General features: G+C 40.9%; 1 protein-coding gene across 5 annotated transcripts in view; it reads right to left on the minus strand.

Annotated features, from left to right (window-relative positions):
• Positions 1–208: 208 nt before the first annotated feature.
• TTC39A (tetratricopeptide repeat domain 39A) overlaps positions 209–26,968 on the minus strand; it is a 45,233-nt gene continuing 18,473 nt past the window's right edge. For 4 of the 5 annotated variants that reach the window (XM_050306868.1, XM_050306866.1, XM_050306865.1 and 1 more), the window contains exons 3-18: positions 26,802–26,933; positions 26,042–26,118; positions 25,535–25,602; positions 23,180–23,244; positions 21,779–21,878; positions 20,818–20,883; positions 15,236–15,344; positions 14,533–14,600; positions 14,344–14,403; positions 13,404–13,565; positions 11,711–11,802; positions 10,588–10,708; positions 7,928–8,039; positions 5,223–5,337; positions 4,442–4,558; positions 209–1,432 (exon numbers count right to left, since the gene is read on the minus strand). In XM_050306868.1, the coding sequence (XP_050162825.1) occupies positions 1,312–1,432; positions 4,442–4,558; positions 5,223–5,337; positions 7,928–8,039; positions 10,588–10,708; positions 11,711–11,802; positions 13,404–13,565; positions 14,344–14,403; positions 14,533–14,600; positions 15,236–15,344; positions 20,818–20,883; positions 21,779–21,878; positions 23,180–23,244; positions 25,535–25,602; positions 26,042–26,118; positions 26,802–26,933 (1,585 nt within the window). In that variant the 3' untranslated portion in view covers positions 209–1,311. Of the gene's footprint in view, positions 1,433–4,441; positions 4,559–5,222; positions 5,338–7,927; positions 8,040–10,234; positions 10,454–10,587; positions 10,709–11,710; positions 11,803–13,403; positions 13,566–14,343; positions 14,404–14,532; positions 14,601–15,235; positions 15,345–20,817; positions 20,884–21,778; positions 21,879–23,179; positions 23,245–25,534; positions 25,603–26,041; positions 26,119–26,801; positions 26,934–26,968 lie in introns of those variants that run through there. The other variant, XM_050306870.1, reaches the window with a different exon arrangement.

Raw genomic sequence — 26,968 nt, forward strand, 5'->3', positions numbered from 1 at the left:
AAAGGACATTCACTGTGAGGTACATAGAAATGAATCTTCCTGGCAAACATCTCCATTGGAGAAAAAGGGCTGTCAGAAGACCTCCCATCTCCACCCATCAGAATGGGTCATGGGGAAGAAGCTCTTTTGCAAGGGAGGTAGAAGTGTGTCCCAAAAACCCACAGGCCTACAAACATGGAGCCAGCCTGGAGAACAACAGATACAGCAGTTCCACGGCAGCCAGCACTGGGAAGCAGCTCATTGCTCTATTCCCAAAGCCAGTTACATGGAAAATCTCCCAAAAGATCAATAAAGAGCAAAAAGACAAAGGGCTCCTTTGTACCAAGGGAACCTGCTGCAGCCCCAGCTTCTTCACACAGGAAGCATCGGCCTCTTTCAACATGGACATCTCCAGTTGGGCAACCCTAAGAACACTCCTTTTAAGAAGGAATGGAGTGTCACATAACCCCTGGATGGCTGGGCAGCCAGAGCAATATTGCTGTTTCTTCAGTGACCTTCAAGGACTTGTGCTTTAAATTTGATATAAACTTCAGATCATGGTTCACTGCGGCAAAAGCATTTTCTAAGAACTTTCCTTGGTCAAGGAAGAAGTGATGCAGTTTTATACTGTCATCACCTTTCACCCCCACAATCCTCAGTAAATTATTCAGCTGTCTCAAGCAGCAGACTTGACAGGAAAGCCAAATTAAAGTCAAGGCACCAGCATAAGGGAGACCATTCTTTTCACCAGCAAGTTTTTTTAAGAAGCAAAATGCAACTGGTAAAAGAGAAACTTCCCACACACAACTAGAAATGCCCAGGATCCAGAGCTCCTCCCTGATGTGTTTCATCTGCATCAAGATTTTCTCACACCATTCCAACAACGCAGGTACTGGGAAAAAGCGATGCTTCCTCCTCAACTGCTGGCAGCGTGGATCCAAACAAAACATTTAGAGCTAAATGAGATTAAATCCATGAAGTTTTGTTGTTTGGGTTTGTGTTTTTTTTCAGTTGTTCCCCTCTCTCGCTAAGCAAAGCTACAACGTAATGTTGCGAACGCAAGAAAAAGGCACGTGATTGAAAACTGAATGACACAGATGTAAGTATTCAAAAAGCCACTGCTGGAAAAACAATATTTTTCAGGGTTATATGGTTGGTTTGAGAGGTTTTTTGCCATGTTATTTACATGAGATTAACGTTTTATGCATCACCTTTAAAATCTTAAGTTATTTGGCTTTTCACTGACTTGAAAGAGAAGGAAAAATAATTCTAAAGTGTCAGTAATTTTCTGCACCAAAGTTTGCAACAAACAGGACATCAAAGAAGAAAAAGTTACGACACTGCTGAAGCTCCAGAGTGCATTCCATTTTCTGGGGCGGATTTGGCTTGGTGCAGGGCAGCTTGAATCCTGAAATGTGTCCTTGTTTCCATGGAGTAATTCTTGTAGTTTTGTCTAAAACAAAAGCAGATACACTCTGATGAATATATATATATATTTAAAACATTTTCAAGTTATCTTTGTATTACTGTTTTAAGCAAAATAACCATAGACAGCAAAAAAGCTCCTGTGCTGCCTACTCTAAAATACAAGGCATGTGTTCCTGGCCAAACAATGCAGTTCTTTGTTCTTTATTTGTAGTGCCACTGTCTGGCAATTACCAGAAAAATATAGCTTAATAAGAAATTGAATCTGGTCCACTCAATCAAAATATTGAGTCCCTATTAATTATCTGTAGCATCCAATTAGTTTACATTCAGAAATTAGGTTTTTCCCCGCTCTCAAAGTATAACTGACAGATTTGAATGCAAATATTTTCAGCATTTTAAAAAATAATTTTAATAAAGCAGACTGATCTTAATTCAGCAGAGCCCTTTCAAGAAAGTAAAGAAGGGGAGAAAAAAAAGAGAGAGAGAAAGAAAGAGAAGCTGTTCTGAACCAGAAGAGGGAAACACTCCCATCTCCATCCTGTGGTTGCCAATGATGTGCAATGTGTGTTGGAAGTAAAGCCAGACAATTTGGTGCCCCACAAGCTTGGAAAGAGCAAGAGGGCACACATGAGACTCTGTATGAGCTTTTGAGGAGCGATACATCAGGCCCAGGGAAAAACTGGCAGGACTTCCACCACACACATCTAGCGGCTGACTCGGCACCGTCATCTGCCTGTAGCCTCCAGTAGCTCTGTCATGCTCTAAAGAGTTACTGGAACATTCAAAGAGTCTGTATTATCATGGAAAAGCTTATATAAAAAAAGAAAAATTGCCCCAGGACCACGTAGAAAGTGCAGATCCTACTTAATAGGAATTAACATGTCAGCTCCTGCAGGATGGATACAGAATCCAGATACCAAAGAGGGATTAGACCATGCTAATTTTCTTTTAGAAGATATTTGTCATCTTTACAGAAACATAACATTAAGTATTAAGCTCTGTACACCTTAAAAGCATTTCAGTTCAAAATTCATAATTCCCACCAAGCATGGTACCTGTCACTATGGCAGTCTCTTGCTGAAAACAAGGAATTCCACACCCATCCTACACCAGTTTATCATTTTCTGTATGCAACACCCAAGAGGCTGACTGAGAAAAGGAGGTGACCGGGTTCTGCTGTGTGCTGATCTAAAACCCTTTGGAGGTTTGGGGGGTTTTTTTCCCCTTAAATTAGGTAGATTTTGTCATGCAGAGTTTGTATTTCTCATCAGCACACCGATATTCCTGTTTGTAGCTCGCAGCCGTACAAAACAGAAACAACTTCCACGCGCGACCAAGCCAAAACCGTTTATCATCTCGTTCCACTCTTCCTCCCAGAGCTGAAAATTCCAGCCAGCAGCAGTATGTGGATTTAGGTCAAGCAAATCAAGCGTCATGCGCCAGCCAAGCGCTCGCCTGCTCTCCTGCCAACTGCGAACAGAATTCTGCGCTCCCGAAACCCACCACGGCCAACGCGCCTCTCCTCTCGGGGCTGCCAAGACGTTCAGCTTGGAGCTGAAAGCTGATCAATCAAAGCATTTCAATGCCACAGGTGGAAATGGGAGGACTGCCCCCTTTTTTTTTTAGGACTGACTGAAATACTGGGGCGGGGGGTGTTTGTGGTGGTTCGTTGTTTCTGCGGGGTTTTTTAGATCGTTACAGTTTCCACGAGTTCTTTGAGCCCGGCAGGTCTGAGTATCAGCTTTCATTCACTGGGCAACAACAAATTTTTCAGAGCTGAAGTCTGCTGGTGCTCCCTTTTAAGCCAGACAACCTTCCCTCGAGGGGATCTGAGACACCCAGGGCTGTCAGGGAAGGGTGCACTGGACGAGCAGCAAGACACAGAAGTTCCAGCTGGAACAAGCGGCCCCAAATCGTTATTTTCTAGATTTCTTTTTACTAGAGATTTGAACAAAGGAAATTAGGACAGGAGAGGCACGCTTAGAGGAATGTGAAGCCAACTGAAACACTTTCCATTGCACTTTGCTAATGCAATTTTCGCTGCTCTTAATGCCTTCCATGAGTTTACAAGCACGAGCACAGGAGATTAAGGATTGCAATACTTTAATTTTTGTGCTGACAGGCTTTTGGCATAATCTTTGGTAGGCTGATTCGCCACTCTGTCTTGCAGAGGGGACTGATTTGGACAAAAAAAAACCCTAAAAAACTCTATCTGACCTCTCTGGAGCTGGGGGCAGACATCAGTTTTGTAGCTGCTCACACCTGTGGCAGTGATTCTCTGCAGTGGGAAGGTGCAGACAATCTGGACTCATCTGGGACTCAGAGAGGTGAACTACCCCTGCTGCTGCTTGAAGAGGGCGAGTGTTGTTTGAATTGGATTCCCTCCCTCCCTACCACTGCCAAAATTTTGGCTCAGCATAGAAGGAAAGGTTCAGACAGAAGCAAACCCTGTATTTTGTTAATTTTATAATAAAGAACACACATGGTCAAGTCCAACTTCATGATAAACCTACTTTTCTAGAAAAATCAGTCACAGAAAACAGCAAAAGCAGATGGTTTAGTTGCTTTTCAGATGCAGATGAAACAAGACAAAGATACTGAATGCAACCTGAAGCATTATCTTGAGTGTTTTTCATCAAGGAACAGGCCCTGCTAGCCATCAATTAAAGTAATGCTATTTTAGCTGTAACACAGAGCTTTGATTTAATTTTAGACATCTTTTATGAATAAGTAAATAGCCTACAAAGATTATTACATTTTGTTACACATGGATTATTTCTTATGGAAGCCTCTGACATTCCAATTAACATATTTAAATTTTTTTTTTTTTGCTCTTCTCAAAATGGATGTTTAGGACCCAGACCGAACAAATCTAACATCTACCACTGGAAAAGTCAAACCAAAACTAAGGCATGCAGCCTTCCTCTGAAAAATTGAAATGAGTTTCCATGATATTAATGAAATGTTTCTCTTCCTGCTAACCAGTAAAATACCAAATTGACTCAGCAAACATCAACACAGGGGTTTCACTTACTTTGCTTTTTCCAGAAGTTTTATTGCTTCTTCTCTTCTATCCTGGTCTAGATACAGTATTGCCAGCTCCAGCAAGGCATTTGGAATTAGATAGTGGTCATATTTTATCTTCTTCTCACTGCAATGGAAGAGAAATAGCCTGGAGACCTTGAAATGATATACTGTTTCCCTCATTTCACAGCCCCACACACCAACAAACAGGAGATTAGCTACGATCAGAAGGAGCAATCAATCTCTATTACGACACCTGTCATGTTCTCTACCCCAAGATACCTTCCGGGTTATTCAATGTGTATTTTGCATAAGCATCCCACACAGTATGGATAATCTCAGGATTAGAAAATAATGCCTTTATTATCAGGGAAATGTTAGAAAAGATGGCAATATTATGAGCTGTATCCACGTGAACTGCCAAGAAGAGAGGCTGTTCACCACATGAGGTGCAGAAGCTCCAAGTGTAATCATGCTGCCACCTGTCTGCAAACTGCACTTGGCTTTCTGGGTACAGCTCCTTCATGACTGGTAAGAGGAAAGGGGCAAAAAGAGGTTAAGTGGTACCTCAAAAAGTTTAAGCATCTGTAGTCCCCTATAAGGAGAAAAGGCCTCGATAAAAACTGCAGATTTGAGATTCTTCAAAACGTGGCTAACAAGAAATAAAACTGAAATTCCTTGAAATAAATACCAAAGTTACTGCAGTCCTCTCCCTTCTATTCATATCATGGCTGCATCTCCTCTTACTTGAAACTCAAGAGCTCTCCTCCATGCCAGGTGTGAAAACTTACTTTAAATAGATGTAATTAAAATGGTCTTCTGCTTCTGAGATCTTGCCCAAGTGCTTGAGGCATAATCCCTTTAACAGCTTTATCACACACCGGTCATCTGCTAGTAATTCTGTAGCTGCAGGATGGAGTAAATGGCACATCTTAGAAAACTCTAGAACAGAAGAGACTTTCCTACCTGCAGGGAAACTTCTACAAAGTCAAGTGTGGGCACAATCCACTTGCTGGATCACAGGGCAGAAGGAACTAATTGGTGAATTTAATTTAAGGCAGAGACAAACAAATATCAACCTTTTCATAAATCAGTCAAACTTTGCCCAAAAATTGTTGGGCTGTTCTTGCCCTCTCTACTCCCACTGAAAGGCTACCCCACTGTTCTGACACCTAAAAACTAATCTAAGGTGTTCATTCTGTAAATACTGAGGTCCAATTTGTAATCTCTCAACTCTTCTTGTCCTTTAGTATGTACAGCTCTTCTTCCCTGACATGTAATCACATGGCCCATTCGCAGGCAAGTCTTTTATCAATTCTCCACCTTTGTTTGGCTAAACAAAAAATATATGAAATTTGCTACCTGCACCTCACATCTCCTCATTTTCCTACCATACCTTCTTTATACTTCTTTTGAGGGTTTACTTCTGAGTGCCTAAAATCTAACCAGCCTCACCAGTGCCTGGTTCAAAGTCATTACTATCAACACTCTTCCTCTTCATCAGAACATTTCTGCACATTTCAAGGAAAACATCTGTCTTTTCCATAGCCAATCCACATAGGCAGTTTAATCTTAAAAGTTTAGGAGCAAAATCTGCAACCTGCTCACTCATTTCCAATTCATGAAATCCTAACTGAAAAGAATTTCTACAAGATGTGTGATGCTGCATCTGATTGTCATCCTGTTTTCACTGCTCCAAGCCTTACCTGGTTCTTCACTTGCTACTCCAGCTGATTAAAGGCTGACAAATACTGCATGAAACAGCTGCTTCCCTTTGGAGTATTCAGTCTGAGTCCTACAATTGGAGTCACTTCTACTGCAGATTCCCACAAAGGCCCTTACACATATGAGTCACCCAAACAAATCCCAGGGAAGATGCCCCAAGACTATCCAACAAACTAACTTAGAAGAAACAGGGAACAGGGCAAAAGTTGACACACTAAGTGTGTGCACACTGAGATGTCTCAAGGCCAAGGAAGAATTATTTCATAATATTAAAAAAAAAACCACCAAAAACCAGCTGCCTCTTCTGGACATCTGTCCCAAGAACACTTCCACAGGCATGTATTTCCTCTACTTATATCCTACAGACTGCCCCAGACTGTGTCAGCAAACGTTAGGGACCTCTCCCAGATGCAAATCTGATATGCATAATTGTATTTCTAGAGGTTACCTCTGCTAACAGCCTTGCTTTTACATCTTACACAATATAATGTGCTAGAAGCACATCCTCAGATGCATCTTTTTATGCTGCTAGATTCTTTTAACAGTTAAGCAGAGAAAATACTTGAATGCATAATAGCTTAGCTCTGAACCCTGTCAGGAAAGCTCAAGGCAAGCACAATGCCTGGAAACAGCAAGTCAATATTTGGAACAGGCAACACTTTAAATTGTTGGCGTGTTTGAAATATATCCCACTTTTCGATTACGTGTCCTCATAGTGTTCTATAAACATGAATCAGCTACAAATCCCTGCAAAATCCAGCCTTATCTACAATTTGTCAACTAAGAAAAAAAAAAGGGAACAGAGAAGTAATTCGGTTACTCAAAGTAATCTAATAAAATGGGTGACAAAGAAGGTGAAAGGGTCAAAGGCCTTTTCCTAAGATGTCACCTTCACTGAAAATATTTTCCCTGCTCTCTTGATCAACTGAACAAAAATAAATAATTTTAGCCAGTCTTTCAGGCAACTCTCTCAAATCTTGTGTAACAGACAGTGCACACCACGACCAAGGCCCTAGAAAAGACTGCAATGCAGTGTTTTAGCCTATATTCCTTTGTCAACAGGGGCTTGATCCTTTTGCAGGAAGGTGGTATGTAATAGTAATAAGATCAAATATTGAGCAAGGGAAAGCTCTGTGAGAAAAGGTGTGCAGCCTGGTTGTACTCCCACAGGAGCTGTGAAAGACTGGCAAGAAATAAACGTCAATCCCACTTTCTCATGTGTAGCTAATTAACAGACTGACAGAAAATGTGGCAGCAGAGCCTGTTTCAGTTCAATCTTAGGCTCATTCATAGTGCAAAGGAAGCCCATCCCTGCTGTCCCAGATTCCTATGGTATTCTGATGACACCAGGCCATTCAGCCCAAGGTCACACCATAAACTGGCAGGACTTTCAAAACAGAAGACCAACTTGTCTCCTATTTATCCTTCAAAACTGAAATACAGTATCTGAGGATAACAAAGCTTCATGATCCAAGTAACCAAGCCAACACATGCGCTGATTTTGATCTACCAAAATAAACAGTCCTTTAATACATGTCATAAACTACTCCTAACACACATCCGTGGATGGAAAATCACTTGCTACTATTGTAAGTTATAGCTATATTAAAAATAAAAAATATTCCTATCTGCATAAACAGTTTATGGTTTCATTATCTATGTTCCTCCTACGATCTGATTAACTTCACTAATGAATATTTCTCTCTATTCACAGATAATATCTTTAGCTATTGCACTATAAAATAACTGGTTAAACCCTATCACTGATTACCTGGACTTCTTGCCAATGCTTCTTCTGCTTCAATTAAAGTCTCTAACATGCCTTCTGTTAGGTTGGGACATTTTCCAATTACAGCATAGCCATTCCAGATATACATCATTTCCTAGGGTCAGGGAGAAATGACAGCATCATTAATTACAGTACTGCCTAAATGTAGTTGTCAAATACTTCAGTTTATCTCTGCATGATGAAAACCTTACAGGTTCCTTAAATAAAGTCAGTTTGTCAAAACATATTTTCATTGTAACTGAAAACTTGTTACACTGGTTTTCAGAACAAATTAGCCCTGGAAGACAACTAAAGAGCCACTTACTACACACAGTACAGGGGAGATTCCTTGAATAGAATGCAAACACAGTATCACTTACAGATGAAGCAAGTACCAACAAACCAGACTGGAAACATTTCAGGCACAAGGCTAACTATCCTCTGGTTTTTCAGTTCTGTCCTAGCCAGGGCAGTAATAACCACGAATAACTGAAATGTATTGCTTCCACAGAAAAATATGAAATCTCAGGACAGCAAAACAAAAGGAAAAGAAAACCAAACCCCCTAACCTTTAAGCCAAGCTTCAAACAAACCCACAAAATTTTAGAGCTGAACTGTAAGCCTCTTACATTTCTCAGCTTTGTTTCATGTACCCACAGAAAGCAACTTCTTTCTTATTCAAGTGTTCTAAAATTACATTTTATTAAAAGCTATTGGTTCAATTCCCCTTTGTTGGTGGGGTTCTCTCTCTTACACTATATGACCAGATCAAATGTGCCCATCTCCACTACAGCAATCACAAAAGATGCAAGTGTTTATATATAGACTTAGGACTGGCCCTCATGACAAGTTGTTTAATCACAGAATCACAGAATATCCTGACTTGGAAACGACCCACAAGGATCATCAAGTCCAACTCCTGCACCAGAGCACCCCAAGAATCCCACCATGTGCCTGAGAGTGTTGTCCAAACGCTTCTTGAGCTCTAGCAGGTCTGGGGCTGTGACCAGTGCCTGACCACCTTCTGGGGGAAGAGACTTTTCCTAACAGCCAGCCTAAACCTCTCCTGACTCAGCTTCGTGCCATTCCCACTGGTCATCTGAGAGAAGAGATCAGTGTCCAATCTATTTATTCTATTTCTTTATATGACCTAGTCTGTGTTTAAATTAAAATAAAATTTCTATATAGAATAACTGAGTTATGTAACTACAGCACAAAAAGCTGTCAGGCCAGAATAGCTGAAACAGCATGTTAACCCCAGTCACTGCTGCTTTCACCATCTGGTCTCTATTGATTGGAAAACCTGTGCTGAGCTTACTGAACCTACTGCAGATTCATTAACGTGGGTTTGAAACAGAAGTATTCAAACCACATTCATTCCAGGCTAAATCCTCGAGCTAAGTCTCGCTCGAGAATTCGCTCTTCTCAGCAAGCCTCTTGATAATGAAAAGAAAAATCCTGGAGATGAGATTCTGCCCCCAGTTCCACATCCATAATGTGCTTTTATCTGTTCAGCTGCGGCACCTGCTGCCTCGGAAACGCAACTGCACAGCGACCAAGGACACGGTGCCCGGCTGCTCCAAGGAGAGATCCTGGTACAGAAACCTGCTCTGTCCAAACCCCATTAGCACAGCACAGCCAAACCCCAGGTGCATGTGCTTCTTCCTCTCTGAAACCTGAAAGGCACATCAAAGTAACCTAATTATTTCTCTCACTTCAGCCCTATTAGTGGAAGGTGGTCCCCGGTGAATATTCACTCTCTGCTGTAACAGCTCTGTTTCTTCAGGAGGCACAGTGTCACATCCCCACTGGTGGGCTGGGAAGTGGCCACTCACTGGGGTCTTCCAAGAGGCTCTCCTTGTTCTGGCATTTTCTTAAAGAATATTTACTAGTTATCCATCCGTTTCTCAAACACAAAACAGCCCAAGGCACAGCAAAGGTTAACACCACTGCACTTGGCAAACCTGTGGACTCAAAACCGTTTTACGTTCTTCCAAATCTTCTTTGTAGACAGATTTTTGTAAGTGCACCACGAACAAGGCAATGGGTGCCTCATGCAGGTGTTCTCATCCAGCCACAGGGAACTGCCCAGCATTACAGGGGGAAAAAAAATTAAACAAACAAACAAATAACAACAACAAAAAAACTACAGTCGCAGTGGCTTCCTGAAGTGGCCAAAGGATTCAGTCGTTTCATCCCGTGAGTAGCTCTGGAGAGCGAACTGCAAACATTCAGGGGCACACAAACAGATGCTTACAGGCAGTCCCCCAATTCTTGCATTGTTTCCTTGACACCTCCCCTTACTTGTACCTTAAAGTCTTCTGTTAGTGACTGACACGTGACAAAAGAGACCCAGGGCAAAGTTCCTCAAAAGGGAACCAAAAGAAAGCTGCTGGGAGCACGCTGGTCTATAGCTGGAATAATGAGTTACACATGCAACACATTTACGTGTCACAAACAACTGGCTGAGTTCCCTGTGGCTGGTGCATGCCCCAGTTTTACAGCATTCCTCGCATTCATTTGGCTTTGCTTTGGGAACATTCCAGTCTCCTGCAGAGGTTTTACCTTAGAAACATGGAAAGACACTATTCTAATTATCTTGGGTTTATTTTCTATAAATTAAAATGTTGCAAAGGGTACGTGTGTGGATACTTCTGACTTACCAAAGGCGGAACAGGCAAGGGAACGGGGTTTGAAGAAAGGTACCGTCGTGCTTTCCGAATTGCAAACTTTTCCGTCGGCAGAGATTTCCCTGCAATTTTCAGTTTCAGACTGGGAACAATCCTGAAAGCATAAAGGAAAACACAAGAAATTTTTCCTCTGTGAAAAAACCCCAAACATTCAAACTTAAAGGAAAAAAAAAAAAATCAAACCAAGGAGAACTTAAAAAAGCTGTTGAACACTGGGCTATTGCCACCTCTGGGAAGCTGAGCAATATGTACTCACAAAAGCTGTCTTTATGCAGGGCATGTTTATCTCTAAGCTTCCTCTTTAATCAAGCAGGAGGAGAGGGACTCTTCCCCACTGAAAGATTAAATTAGATGATGCACCTAACTTAAAAAGGGCTCATCTCTCTTCACAGACTAAGAAAGAGTCAAGCCAGCTTCTGTAAGTCTTCCATTCTCCCAGACTAAAACTATTCGCTTCATAACGTGTAAATTCAGTAAAATCTGCTTGTAACGATTACAAAGGACAGAGAAAACCTGAAAAGCATCACATTGTAAGCACATTAAAAAAATAAAGATATTTAGATTTTATATAAAGATTGTGAACCCTGAAGTAATCAGATTTTCTCTGCCCCAGCAAGGTTTAGGCATTTTTGAACTTAAACGTTACATTAACACAGTGAGGTTATCACTCACATTTAACTCTTTTTTTTATTCCTCTCAAACTCAAACCCCAAGAATGAAGTAGTGCTGATACTTCCACTAAAGGAGGCACACACCTTGCAGCACAATTCATTGCAGGCTTTCACATCTTACGTGCCATTTTGATTAAAGGAAACATCTGGAAAAGAATGTGACTATTACATGGAACAGCAGTAGGCACTGTATGGCTGATAGATCTCATATCCTTTCCCTAAAGTATTTCCAGGCCAGGAGAAATCTGTTGTCTGAACTCAGGGTTCCCTTTAGTCTAAAGGACATTGCTCTGTCGTTTCTTACCAATCCAATGCTGTTTGCACAAATCTTCAAATATGCACAATGAATATTTTGCCTCTTTTCCCTCAACACTGTGGTGTGAAAAGATAGTGAACTATTGTAACTGTGAGTTTGCAAATTTTACCTAAATAATTCAGCTTCACTGTCTCCAAAAGGGCTGCAGTCATCTGGTCCAAACATACTGAGATAAGCAGCTTTCATGTAAATATAAGTAGCCTGCAAATGCAATGAATGATATATATATATAAAGAAAAATGAATTTACAGCATCACCTTTATTGATATAAAGCAAAAACCAGCAAAAAGTGGCAGTTGCTGCTTTTGCTCATAATCTTACAAAAGTTTAAGCAAGAGGTATTTTAGAAAGTGAGTATAGAACATAGGTTTTTTTATATCTTTGTTTACTTCGTATCAGCTTATAGTTTCTGTCCAAATTCCAAGAACAAATCTCATGCTTGTGTAAATAAGTTTTTAATACTCCTAAGTACACATGCTAGAAAGCTTAAGAAAAGGTCATGCTCAGAGAAAAAATTAATACTATACAGTCTCTGTGTCCAATCACAATTTGCTAACATATCCCAAATTCCAGGTTCTAAAAAACAGTCGTTCCCTGTGGACTTTGGGAGAGCCAACTTTGGCCTCTTCAGGAATCTGCTTGGTAGACTACCATGAGATAAGGCCCTGGAGGGAAGAGGGGCCCAAGAAAGCTGGTTAATATTCAGATATCAGCTCCTCCAAGCTCTGGAGGATCCCAAAAAGAGAGAGTCAGGAGGCCTAGTGGATGAACAAGGACAAACTCAGACACAAAGAGGAAGCCTACAGAGGGTGGAAGCAAGGACAGGCAGCCTGGGAGGAATACAGAGAAATTGTCTGAGCAGCCAGGGATCAGCTTATAGGAAAGCTAAAGCCCTGATGTCTGGCCAGGGACGCCAAGAGCAACAAGGAAAGATCCTATAGGTATGTTGGTGATAAAAGGAAGACTAGAGAAAACGTGGGCCCTCTCTGGAAATAAAAAGGAGACCAGGTTACCCAGGATTTGGAGAAAGCTGAGGCACTCTGACTTTTTTGCCTCAATCTTCACCACCAAGTACTCCAGCCTCACTGCCCAAGCCACAAAAGGCAAAGGCAGAGAGAACGGGAAAATTAACAACTGTCTGGTGTAGGAGAAGTTTGGGTGTGAAACGATCTAAGGAACCTGAAGGTGCACAAGCCCATGGATCCCGAGGGAGCTGGTGGATGAAGTTGCTAAGCCACTGTTCATCATATTTGAGAAGTCACAGCACTCCAGGGAATTCCCACTGAATTGGGAATTCCCACAAACTGGAAAGGGGAAATGTAATCCCCATTTTTAAAATGGCAAAAAGGGAAGATGAAGGGAGGAATGCTACCAGGATTCTAGGTAGAAGAACTTCTCCCTTTCAGATGTGCAGGGTTAGGCACCACTTCTAATTATATTTATTATCCTGGAGGCACCGCCATGGCTCGCCCCACTCATCACCAGAAGAGCTCATATCCATAATGTGAGGGAAGAAATGGCAACTTGTGCCATTAACTGCAATGTGTTGATGACACAGCCAGTGAATACACAGCAGCACTTCTTCAACAAGCTGCTCTTCACCTCCCAGCTGGGTCCAAAAGATTTCTGCTTGCCCCCAGTCTGTTCAGATTTGAATGTTTGCATTCATTGCATACATTGTTCTGTAAAAGCCACGCCAGGCCAGGCTTTACTTTACAACCTCTATTGTTGAAGCTACAAAAAGTCAACTTGACTGGAAGTTAACAGATAAAACAGGGCCTTTCAGCCTCCTGCTCACTCACCTTTGACCAGGTGTTTTCTTTGCTTAGCAGGTCTGCATAGAAGAAAGCCATCTTCCACTGGCGCTTGTAGGTGAAGCACCACATCAGCTCCCAGTAACACATGTGGTGGAACTGCTTCCAGTACTGCTGAGCCTCGCAGCATTCCTCATACCTATTGACTGCCTGGGCACAGAGATTTCCAAACACTGCCTCAGTCATGTGTCAGTGCACAGACAGCAGTGCTGTAACAGACACTGGGGCTCCACGATCTGCCTGCATGGCTCCTGCAACTTCCAAATTATTAACAGCCCAGTATTTCCCAAAATCACATCTGCTGGCCTCACACACACAAGAGGTTCTTGGCCACACAGTCATCCTGGTGTTAGCAAGTTTACCCTGCCACCCATCTCCCCATTCCTGGATGTTATAAAAATTCTAAGCATCATCAAAATTAACATTTGTGTCTAGGGAAATTAGGAAAGTGAAGGCAGAGGACAGATGCTGAGCTGACATTTACTGCTGTGGTTCCACGGATTTCAAGGGAGCTACTGCCCTGCAACACTGGTTGATACTCTGTCTCAGAGTATCTGGGACATGCACTCTTCATCTCCATAATTCTTTCAAATCTCGTATGAGTATCCACTCAGACTGAAGGCAAAGGATTACCACTGGGTCTTATTATAGGCACATCTTGCTTCGGGATAGGAAAGACAATGAGAAGACTGTGTCATTAATACTGGAGGACTAGATTATCGCCACAAACTGAGAGGGGCAGCAAAACGAGGTGGACGAACAAGTTAGTCAAAATAATTTTCAAAATTCCCATTTGTAATGCACAAACTACAAATTACACATAGGCCAAAGCCACAGGAAGCACTGGCCAAAAAGGAAACATCACTCCTGGAAGAATTTTTCTAAAGCTTTTGAAATTTAATTTCCCAAGAGCAAAATGATTACTTACCGCATCAATATTACCCTTCAGTGTTTCTATCCTGCCTGCAAAAAACAGGAATATGGCTCCCTGTAATAAATAATAATAAAAATACAAGTATTCTGTAACAGTTTTCAAGCTGACCATACAATCTAGATCTTTGTTATTTGGCAAGAAAACATTAAACTATCATACCAAATAAATTAGGATTCATTTTACCTTTGGATAGCGAGCCAAGTAAGGCTTAAGTAGTCTTTCTGCCTCCTCAACATTTCCTTTTCCTGTCCCTAGAATGCATAAAAATGCAAGTGATAAAAATAGTTAAGAAACAAAGAAGAGAAAAAAGACCCAGGAATGAAAGGTACCAATTATCCATCCTCAAATGGCCAACATGTAGGTTCCCCTCTCTGCTAAGTAAGGCATAAAAACAGGTTGGTGCTGCACTGAGGCAGCAAACACGAAGCTTAAATTGTTCTTACGACTTGAAAACCCACGTGTAGACAAACACATTTTGTAGAATGTTTTAGCAGAAGATAACAGAGAAGTATGTGTCAGTGGGAAGCTATCACCTCCCCCAAAAATTCAGGGATGACATGTAAACATGAACAATGAAACCATCGCTTACAGCCATTATTTTAACCTCCCCATTAATGCACCTGACTACCAAAGAAAAATTTAGCTCTCACAGCTTCCTTGGCTATCCCCATTATCTCCCTTCTTATGTGTTAAACAAACCTCCATCTTGAAAATTAAGACACTCTCTTCAGTTATAATCACTATTGTAAAATGACCCCCACACGAGTTACATTTAATCTGCTTACGAACAAACAATTCACCAACAAACAGGTGATGGAATAGTCTTTTTCCCCTTTGTGTCCCACAAGAACTAATCAAATCCAAGAGTTATTATAAACAATCTTACCTAACACAAAGGTCATGAAAGTATGATAGCAAAGCAACAGCATGGTACACAGCACCGACCTAAAGCTGTATGATGATGCTCCTTCTTGAAGCTGCAGCAGACCATGTTCCTGTGCAAACAGACAGGGGGGCACAAAGCATTGGAAAAGATCCAGAGTTGTGCCTTGCTAATTTAACTTCTGCAGTGTCATCTTCAGACTGCTCACTCACCAAATTCCCAAAAAGGCACTGACATACATTGCTTACACAGCAGTCAAAGGTTAAAATACACATATTAATTTACCTAATAGTTTTTCTATTAGGAATTACTGCTTAGCCTGGAAAATACCTCATGACAGAACAGCAACTTGGGATGTATTACATGGTTAACATAAGAGAATGAGAGAACGAGAACTTATCACCACCATCCAAGTTCTGCTAAACAGCATTCCAGAAAAAAACACGTAGAATTTTTAAAAGCAAGGTGAAACCCACATATCACCATTGTGCAGTGTATCCATGTTTGTTGTGGTTCACCAGGCAAGCAAGTTAAAAGTATCAAGAAAAAAAAATCTGCAACTAGAAGAGCAAAAGATATCAGGGCAAAAAGATGCCTTTAAGCACGCCAAGAACAAAAAGAGCTTTGCAATGATGTTGGCCCACTACCACCAGTGGAAAAAACATGAGAAGAAGAGTATTTCTGTTCCCTTTTGGAAGAACTAAAGCAATCAAGTCTAACGCTGTATTCATATTCAGTGACAGCATGACGGATGAACAACTTCAAGGATTCAAGCTCCTGAGGCAAGAGCATTTATCAGCCCGTTCCAGGACTGGTTCCATGATACCAACAGCAAGATTATAAATATGTGAATGCATCAAACATGAGATCTGCCTACTGGTAAATATGCACAGTAAGACATCCACTGTGTGCTGGGGAAAATCCTGTTTAAAGGTTACATGATCAGAAGAGATTTACATGTTTTGTGTGTCCTGGTTGACTGAGGGGTGTTACACCACCACACCTTTATCACTTACTCTGTAAACACTGAAGCCTGTAATCACATTCTCCTTTTCATCACCCGTGTATTTTTTCACTTAACTAGTGTAGTTAAGTGTTTTCACATTAATACAGTTTTTGGTGGTTTTTATCTTGATTTACTACATTAATTACTGCCACAGGGAAAAATACGACTCATATTTGCAGGTCTATCATAACATCTAGCTGGGACAAAATAATGAAAATAATGACTTGTATGTCACTACAGAAGAAATTAAAAGACAGTGAAAAATCAACTACTTAATGAAAACCAAGCACTTTGCAAAATGAACCCCACTTCATTTTCTTCTGAGAGCACAAGTTTAATTGATACAAATAAGTAACAAAATATGATGTATTGAGCTTCTGCAAGCTGCCCAGATGAAAACCACAAATATTTGGATTTTTAAAAAAGTAGCACTTTGAGGTAGAAGACAAAACATTCTATGGAATGAATTCTGGCAGAAAAAAATTGCAAAGTAGATTTCCAAAGTCCATTTTTCTGCAGTGAAAAGTCTTCAAGTTTGATATTTCTCTGAGCCTTTACTGACACTGGCCTTACAGTATTTGGTATCTTCCACATAATATAAAAATACATATGAATGCAAATAGCACTCAGAATGATTCAGAAACAAATTCTGTTAGTCATACAGAATAATTTAATCATTTGTCAAGTTGATCTCACATATTTTAGTCTCAAAAGTGTATTTTATCAGAGCCAAACACAAAGTTATCATCTGTATGGACAAAGGAACGAAGCCACACCCTGGACAGCAGTAACTGGGAAGTAACTGGGTTAAGAACATTGCCCATTCATCAGGACAGGGCTGCAAATCTGACACACTTAAGCCCAAATTCTCAAACTGAGTAGTTACACAGGTATGGGAAGCTCACCAAGCAAGTCAGTTCACTCTGTGCTATGTCCATAATCCTATTTTGTCCAGAAGAGGTATTAAAGAGTGTTTACTTTTCCCTCTGCCACTTGAATATCCCAAACATTCTATATTAAAGTAGCAACATAATCAGTAGACACAGCCTGAATAAAAGAAATATAGAAGTAGCTGTTACTAGTATTACAACACTTGCTTGCAGAAAATGCTGCAACAAAGCTGCTTCTCCTCAAAAACGCTCTTGCAAACTGCTTCTGTTAAAATGGGATCCCCAGGAAGGCAGGAAGATGAAGGGTTGTCACTGGGAAACATGTTTTACATCCCACACTGTCAGCTGGCCTCCCTAGGCTCCCTCTGGGGCTGGCTGAGACAGAGGTAACTCCTCCAAGGCGCAATTTGGCAGAGAAGCCTGGGGCAGACATGAATCACCTTTCCAAGCACACGCCCTTTCTCCACAGGGAGCCTCTGGAGATCAGCCAGCAAACCTCATCAGCCAAGGGAGGTGCCATGAGCTGGGCACTGTAATGGGATCAAACTGAGGATCTCGGAACAAAGCACAAGCAGCAGACTACTTGAGCCTAAGGAGTAATTCTGTGATCACACTGCACTCACTTAGTGACTGGCACCAGTGAGTACATTACATTTAATTGTTAGGACACGCCTTCTAACCATAAATAACCCATAACTACCTCCCACACCTATGTCACAACTGATATGAGCAATCCCAGAACGCCGGGAATGAGCTTCCAAACAAAGTCTATTACAGGGCATATAAAACAGATGTCAAGGCATTAAGTGTTTGTAATTTCTCAAAAACGACATTTTTGTAATTGCCCTAAAATGACATTAGCACATTTCAGTTTTGTTTTCACACAAAACAGAAGCTACTCTGAGGAACATAAAGTACAACACAGAGCAGGGAGCAATGTCACTTCTTAGGGACAAATGTGATCCAATAGGGGAACTCTCATCTTTTGTCCAAGTTCCCCATAACATCCTACAATCTCTCAATTCCTAAGACTGTCACTACATTATATTACATCAGTATCTTATTGATTCAATCCTTGTCCCAAGATATCCAATGCTCTGTCATCCAGGACTTACCACATGCACAGTGGAGAATCCCACAGTGGATAAAGGACGAACAAGGACAGTGCTCAAAATCATTATTAGACAACACTGAGGCTGGTTCATATTTATTTCAGCTGTTACTGACTAAAATCCATCTACTCTCCCAAAGCAAAAGCTCTTAAATGTTATTTTTTAATCACTCTTTTTTAATTAGGGATCTTGACAATAAAAGCAGAGCAAGGTCATCGTTCATGTCCCATGACCTGATCATGTAACTGCAGGCTTAGCAAGGAGGATGGATACTACTAACAGCTTTACAACAAACTGGCTAATTAAGCTGGTACACAAGGCATTTGAATGTATCCCACGAAATAATTTCAGATTTAACCTTCATTTAAAATTTGAAGAGACCCAAAATGCAGTTTGAAAAAAATGCTTAGTGGGAAACTGGAATTAAATTTATTTCAAATTGACACACCAAATGCATTCTTCAGCTCAGCTGCGTTGGGGAAAATGTCCTCCCACATAAAAGAAGTATCAATTTGAAAGAAATCAGTTCTATCTCAAAGTTTTTCTGCCTTCCCCTGAAATCATGCTGTCATCTGACCCTCTGACAAATTGCACTTAACATATGGTAGGCTCACGTCAAACTTTTCTACAGTTTAGCAGCAAAGCATTGGTAATTGTCTATAAAATAAGAACTAGGGTAAATATTAGCCTGAGACCTGGCAGAGGACTCTGTGAGAAAGGTTCAGTGCTTCCATGGGAGACAGTGCAAGGACTCCTCTGCTCTCCCAGGAGAGTTTAGTCATCCCTAAACACAAAAGTCCAGATGGGACACACGCTCCACCTGCTGCCCAGTGAGGCAGAAATGCTCCCAGCACAGTGTGTGTGACACAAACCTCTGCCCACAAAACATTTCTCACAAAACTGGGCAAAACTGCACTGAACCTCAATGCCCAAACGCAGGGCTGAGGGTACCAAACACAGATAAGCCCGTATTTTGACTAATGATGCAAAGGAAAGGAGCTTGAGTAGTGAGATGGGCACAACCTGGCATATCCTGGACTGGAAGGGAACAAACACAGCCTCAGGCTACTTTTTATACTTTCTTAATCTTATCCCACCTACTATTTTGAGGCTCCAGACTGCTGTTAAGTTGATCATGTTGTCCACAGTGCCCACAAATGGCTTAGGAAGCAAAGGAGCTTTGGGCATGTCCTGATTTACTATCCAACATGACATGTCTGAGAGACAAGGAGAGTCCCTAGGGGCAAATCTCCTGGCTTCAAGGCAGATTAGTATCCTGCAAGATAACACAATGCAATTTTTTGGATCCAGTTTTAATAAACACATGACCCACACCAAAATCAAGCTGTCCTCCAGTGCACTGCAGCTCTCTCAGGTAATCTGCAAACAGCTCGAGGCACAAACCACGACTCCTGCACAACCTGATGCTCCCAGTGAGCACTTAATGGAAAAGATTACAATATCAAACAGAGGTGTATTCAAAACTCTCTTCTCCTAGATGAGTGCAGCACACAATCTTCCCTCTCCTCCTCTGTCACTGTTTCTTTCACCTTCTAGACTCTTGTCCACCACTTCTTGTTGTAAGCTTTGGGAAACCATCACTTTGGCAAAGGATTGCACATGCAATTGCAATTTTGCTTTTGGCTTTAGGCACCTGTTAAATGCAGGAAGACTTTCTGAGGCTGTTAAAATAAGTGATCATTAATGAACTTTGATCCACATGTCTTACTCCTTTCTATGGTGCGTAGACAGCAGTTTTTTGCTTAAATTTATGGTAATTCAGGTCATGCTTCAGTGAGTTATTAAAAAACTGTAATAGGAGTTGACTCATCAACACAAATAACAGCCCACTCACAGCCATACAAGAAACCCCAAAAGAAAACAACAAACTCAATTAGAGGGACAATTTTCACCCGCAGTAGTAAGATGAGTGTTCACCAAAGTATTCTCAGAGCTCTGCTGGTACACGAATCGCCTTTACGATTCTAGGAGAACATCTTGCTTTAGATGCTCTTTGTTGTTGTAACTCACAGGTGAAAGTATTTGATTTTTGCCTTCACTGTTTGTGAAATAGCTCCTGGGAATTTCTAAGTTGTAATCCACACTCTGCTCCTTGTTTTTAAGCAAGACATTTTATTTTCAGATATAAGACCCTTCCTGTAAACTAATAAAACGGTGATGACAGTCACTGACCTGTCATGTAAGGATGCAGCTCTGATAAAGCTTTTTTTTTTCCTTGAAGCTTGTTTTATAAACAGAAAGCACTATAAAAGGCAAAATAGCACTTACTCCTTTAGACAAGAGAATTTAGGTGCCACACTCCAGTTAACAGTTGCTACTAAAGCAGGAATGAAAGAGGGTTTTTTCCCCCCACAAATCTTCGAAGTGCAATAGTTCAGACAAAAAACAAAGGAAAACTGAGTTGCACAAAAGCATCAGTGTAACACTGTGCTTATGTGATACCAGGGTGTTTCAGAGGGTTACAACTCAGGTGAGGAAGAAGAGATAAAATTAAAAAATGGAGACGGGAGTTTAAGAGTGAGAGGAATGTACCAATAATGTTTAGCTCACATTTACCTTGTTTCCAGAAAAGCCAACAAACTCCAGTAATCTCAGAATCCGTGCAGGGAACATGGACAACGTCTACAGAGAGAAATGCCACAGTTATGCAGTAACTTTCTGCCTCTCAGCTACCTCACACAATATTTCCAAACACAAGAAATAATCATTAAAATTACTAAAACCAGTTCTGTATGACAAATTCCTGTGTAAATGTATACACCTGCTATATTTTAAATCCAATTTAAACAGAAATATCTGTTTAATTGGGGACCCTGTATCTCTGGGATTCCCTACATAGAACTGTATTTATTCAGCACATGCTCAGTAACTCCAGTACTTGTTGGATGTTTCAGAAATGCTGAGTGCACACCACACAGTACATATTTGTTCTTTGTGCAGTAAATCTAACATGTGGGCGTGTGCCAGACTCAGGTAAAGCAGTGAAAGGAAGGGAAAGCACCAGGCACTTTCTGCAGCCCATCCCCCTGAACAACCACGTCAGCCCTTGCCATCTCTGGGTCAGTGCCTCTCTGACACACCAGGAACCACCTTGCAGCATTTGATCACCTGCTTTTTGGCCAGAACACAGCCAACAACAGCCAACAGTGGCCTGAGCAGGACCTCAATCCATGCCCTCATTCTGTACCCCACCCTGCCGACTGCCCTGCCAGCAGCCCAAGCTCTCCAAGTGTCAGTGAGACAGCAAGTGGAAGTCAGCCAACACAGGCTGCTTCTGTGCAAGGCTCCTCCTGGCCCTCGTCCCACATTGTGGGCAGCACTCTCTTTATTTCTAAAGTGTATTATTATCTGATTTTCTCAGACCAAAGGCTGGGATCCTGCACTGTCAGCTCACATCTATGTTTTAAGCACAGGATCGGTAACGCTGATGTCAGTGGAGCTTCTCAGGAATTCAAGTGAGGGTCACTTCCAGGAGGCAGCAGGACTTCAGCTCAGGATAGGACCTGCTGGTACGTACCAGATTAAATGCTCCAACTCCAAGTTTCACACCTCCCTCAAAATGAAGATGGTTTTCTCCTTTGACATAATGTGGGGACTGTATGAGACTGTCCAGCTCCCTGAAAGTACACAAGATTCTGTTACACTGTCAGTAAATAATGTGGTTAATTACAATTCAGTAAGAACTGTGGAAGTTTTCTGATACTTTTAATTCACTGTCTTTAAGAAAACGTTTCATTCTGAATTTTTGTTTTATTTCATTTCATCTTTTTTACTGTGTCTGGTGACCTTTCCTCCCTGAAGGAGTTTCAAAACCTGTGTCTTTGCAACATTCATACATCGTATTTTTTCAGGTTGGTCTTGTTGCAGATTATCAAGCAGTTCTGCTGCCAGCAGGGAAGGGAAAAATGCTTTTTTATATCAGAAATTACATTGTAAAAAATACTGATCAGTCAAAGCAAACAAAGCCTCATTTCCATATTCCAGTGTTTTCTCTGTTGTACCACACTCTCACCAAAACTGCAACCAATTCTTTCTTCCCACACCAAAGGTGCAGTACAAAAATCATAACTGCTGGTCTCACATAAAAACATTCCCTTTGTTAAAATACAGCTTTTCTTAATATGCAAGTTGTTGTTAGCATTTTTATTAGCATTCTTTGAAGAAGAACACCTAAGACCACCTAAGAACACCTAAGATTCTTAATGTTACTAGACTAAGAACATTTTGTTTTTATACAAAAAGCTGGTCTTGACTAAGGCACAACTGAATATGCTTCCCATGGTGTATATTTTAATGTAATTCTTAGATTTTACTACTGCATTTCAAAATCATTTGCACATGTTGAAAGTGGCTCTCCATACCTTCCTGGATGAAAAGAATTCTGCCCGAGCAGATGTTTTTGGCTTACAGACAGTAAGTAATGAGTACACTGTGAGTTCAGATGAGCAATCCTGCTTATCATTTGCAATAGCATGCACCTTCTCTTTAGAGTAGAACTGCTGTACTTAACCAGATTAGAAGTCCAGCTCACCAAGTATCACTCAGACAGTGGCACATGCTGGGAAAAGCATCCTTTAAGAACTGACTGCTCAGGGACCTCACGACGTGGGGAGACTGCACCTGTTTACTATGTTAAATTGCCCTTATTTCCTGCAAATTTGTTTAATCTTTGTTTGAAGCCACTTATATTTAACATTTCAAGCTCTTCAGTTTCTTGCCCTTTCATATGATTTTAGGTTTATGCATTTATTATGGAAATACTTGTGCTTCAGCTACTGGTTTCAAATGTTCCAAAAAGCTGCAGCTAGAACTATAAAGAAAGGCCATTTCAATGTGCCTAATGACTGTGTTGGAACATTTGTCCAGCAGCAGTTTTTGCTGATAGAGTACATCTAATCACACCACCACTCTGACTCACCTGTATGTTTGGTAACTGTTTCGGACTTTGATGCCTCCTTTTATGAAGCTTACCATATTCTCATCCTGTTGGAATGGAAACACATCAGCAATACGAATTTGTAAGCATTATAAAGGGCTTTTGTCTTCTTGAGGTGAACACATACCTGGAGCATAACCAGCATGACACAGACAATATAAACCTCTGAGGCACATCACATGGATTTAGGATTTCCTTTCTGTATTAAAATATTATTTTACTCGGTTCAGACATAGGCACTTTATTTAGATTTTGTGATCAGTTTAGCCCTTGTCCCCTTTGGACCATTTGCATTAATGTACACAGAGACTATGTTAATGAATGTCACCTAAGGTACATGCATTTGTGGCTCTTTCAAAAAATAGCTTTCTCTCATTTGTCCTTCAGCACAGCTCAGATGTGCCTGGTGCTGAGCCAGGAAATCTTCACGAGTAACTGCCTGTCCTCAGGAATCTACAGAACATATTTTCATATCCCAAAAAGGGAAGCAGGGTCAGTAAAGTTACACAGGATATGCTCTTTCTGGCCTGAATATTCATATATATGAGATGGTAACATGTTACATTATAAGCTATAACAAACTGAGAAATTACAGCAAAGCATGTCTGGGGGACCATTAAAGACTCTTCAGTCTCTTAACTTTCTGGTGCCAATTTCTTGCCTCACTCACCACATATAGTCTGTCATTCTGGTTTGCTTTGGTATCTGCTGTTACTCTGGGACAGAAAGTCTGTATGTGTTTTAACAGAAGATACCAGCACAGAAAAATCATAAGAAGCTCTAGAGAGCATTGTGGAGAAAACAGCATGGATTAGATGAACTAATCCAAGTACAGCACACCAGGGGGGTACAGAATTCCTAACCATGTGTATTGTAACGTTTCAGTTATTATTTTCCTTTGAATGGAAAATGGAACAAGGAAAGAAGATGGTTTTAAAATGTTTATATTCAGAATGCTCATGACACCAACAAGAGGGACAGCCAACGTGAGAATTGTCCAGCCCTTGTAAAATGCTGAGATTCATTTTCACGTGTTTTCAAATGACCATTTGGTCATTTACATTAAGCATCAAAACTAACCCCCTTCAATACCTGTTGGAACCAAGTGCCTTTTTTTAGTTTCTAAAACTAGTTCATGTGTTCATGAAAAATTAAACACAAAATAGAAAAGGAAGCAAATAGACCTTTGCAGAAGAGGACAAGAAATTATTTTCTTACTGTGAAATCCCCCATGTATCTATAAACATTTTTAAAAACAGATACCTGTGAAAATAGTGCTTAAAACAAAGAGACATTGCTCTAAAATGCTCCTTTCTTACAGGCACAGTGGAGAAGTCTCAAAAGTCTTGCTTCCACAAATCCAGACATCACCCAAATTGCCCCCTGTGCTAGAGGCTACTCATCCCAAAAGATCCCAAAGGGAAATGGAAACAGGTAGCTACACCTTGGCCATTTCAAAGTCCACCATCAGCACTCTAGAAACTATAAAAGCTCCTCTGATTACAGGTGTTACTATGAAGCAGCAGTTTCTAGCAGAGGGACACAGCAGATTGCTGAAAAAGGTTACACAGCCCATAAACTGTCATAAGCAACATAAATCAGAGCCCACCTGGCAACTCCCAAACACTATAAAACCACCACCTGCATTCCATTTCCTACCAGCACCACTGAGCCAAGAAACATTAGGCTTTTCTGACTGTGACTTTTATTATCCCCTTAATAGGTGAAGAGGCCCACTTTTATACAGCAAGTACAGTCAAATCAAGAATAAAAGTCAGTTATTTCAACTGAGATTAACAATGTAAATTGCATGCTGGAGCCCAAGTAAGTACTGCTAATGTTGCTCCACCAAACAAATCAAGCTTCATTAGTACAGAGATAAAATTCAAAGAAGAGGGAGAACTCCCCTTTTCTAGAAGACAGGCAGCACTGTTAAGGAGAAAGCACGTGTGGAGCCTAACAGCTATACAGTTCAAGAACACACCGGTGAGAAAGCACTCTTGGGAAAGCAAACACCAGCCAGACTAAAGCAAAAAACTCACTTGTATTCCAGCACAGCTTCAATGACCATCTCTTCATTTTTTAAATCTGATATCCCAATACACAGTATTTGAAAATTGGTGCTTACTGCAGTTACATTTCATACATGAGTGTGAAATGAGAGTGGAGAAGGGTATCATAGGGCACTCAGCACTGTTCCAATATCCATACAGGATCCAGATTAAATAGCCTTACACCATTAAATCAAACTAGTCTTCCACTACATCATTAGTTTAAGAAGAGAAACCTGTATGGAATGCACTTTTTTCCCCCCACAAGCCACACAGACATCCATACCTGGAGGAATGTGAGTGCTGCTCTCTGGAGTAAACATTCAGCATAGCAGATTTCTGCATGGATTTCCTCTAGTGTCACCCAGAGAGGAGAAGAAAACAAACCAATCAGTCAAAAAGTAAGAAAAACCCCCTCAGCCCATTAATATAGGAATAAGATCACAAAGCTCAAATTGAGAAAAATATTATCCAAATTTGATGTAGTGTTTCAGTTCCAGACTACTGATGTCATTCCAAACAGAAATGAAACACAGTTACAGAAACTTTGCAGGAATGTATCTGGTGCTTTCTATGAGCTCCTGGATCTAGGACCTTTATAGCCATTTCAATACTTCTTTCTAGGTATTTCTTTACCTGGCAATTTTTAGGAGTGCTGAGTCAGCAATCAACAAAACCAGTGATTTTGGATGTGGTTATATATTCAAGCTCACGAACTGAGTGAACACTTGCACCTGATTCAAACTGCATAAATAAAAAGAGTAAAACATTTTGCATGTGAGAGATATATTACCTTCAGTGAAGTGTTCAAGGCTTTGTCTATGTACAAGGTTGTTGATAGAATCAGCTACTGTAGATTTCTTCCTAAATCTGCAAAAAAAGTCCATTTGGTCATTCTGAACATGAAGCATCAACAACAGAGAACAACAGTATCTTCCAGCTGGTCCCCCCCACAGTCACTAACATACCTGTAGTGCTCACCAACCCTCTGTCATCTCACCACATGCAAACTTCAGCATATTCCATAAGAGAACTTAGTCAGCATGGTCCTCCTGAGATCTGTTTTATCCTTCATGCATGGAAATATGTCTTGATGAAGGAAGGGAATAAAGGGTGGGGATGATTTTTTTGTGGGTGGGTGGGTGGGTGCATGTCCGTGGGGGTGCAAAAGTTGACTCAAAGACAGGGAACTGCAGCACAACCATCACCCATGGGAACATTCTGCAGTGTCTGCACACTGTAAGTAACAACTTCCAGACACTGCAGAACCAGGACTACAGATAGGACTAAAGTCTAATTGACAAGAACAATCAGATATTGTGGTAAACTGAAGTTTTCAAGACTAGACTGCTGAACACTCTAATTTATGTGCTGTGACCTCCTAAGTGACCCTCCTCTGAGTGGGAGGCTGGACTAGATGACCTCCTGATGTCCCTTCCAACCTCAGCTTTCCTATGATTTCTAAGAAATTATATTTCCTTTTTTTAACTTGTATGCCTTTCAAACCTTTATCAGGAAGCAACTATTTACTGACTGAATTGCTCCACGCTTACCTTTGACAGGTGGCCTGAGCTTCCTTCATTGTGTTTCCTGCATTCAGTATGTCCTGAGGATCAAATGTCATCATAGCTTGCATTTCCAAGATGGTGGCGTAAGTCAGGGCATGATACATGCTGTCTTTAGTCCTGAAAGAAAACACAGGGTGCAAAGCACAGCTGAT

Source organism: Myiozetetes cayanensis, unplaced genomic scaffold (genome assembly GCF_022539395.1).
Source record: "Myiozetetes cayanensis isolate MyiCay16 unplaced genomic scaffold, myiCay2020 scf12, whole genome shotgun sequence".
NCBI lineage: Eukaryota > Metazoa > Chordata > Aves > Passeriformes > Tyrannidae > Myiozetetes > Myiozetetes cayanensis.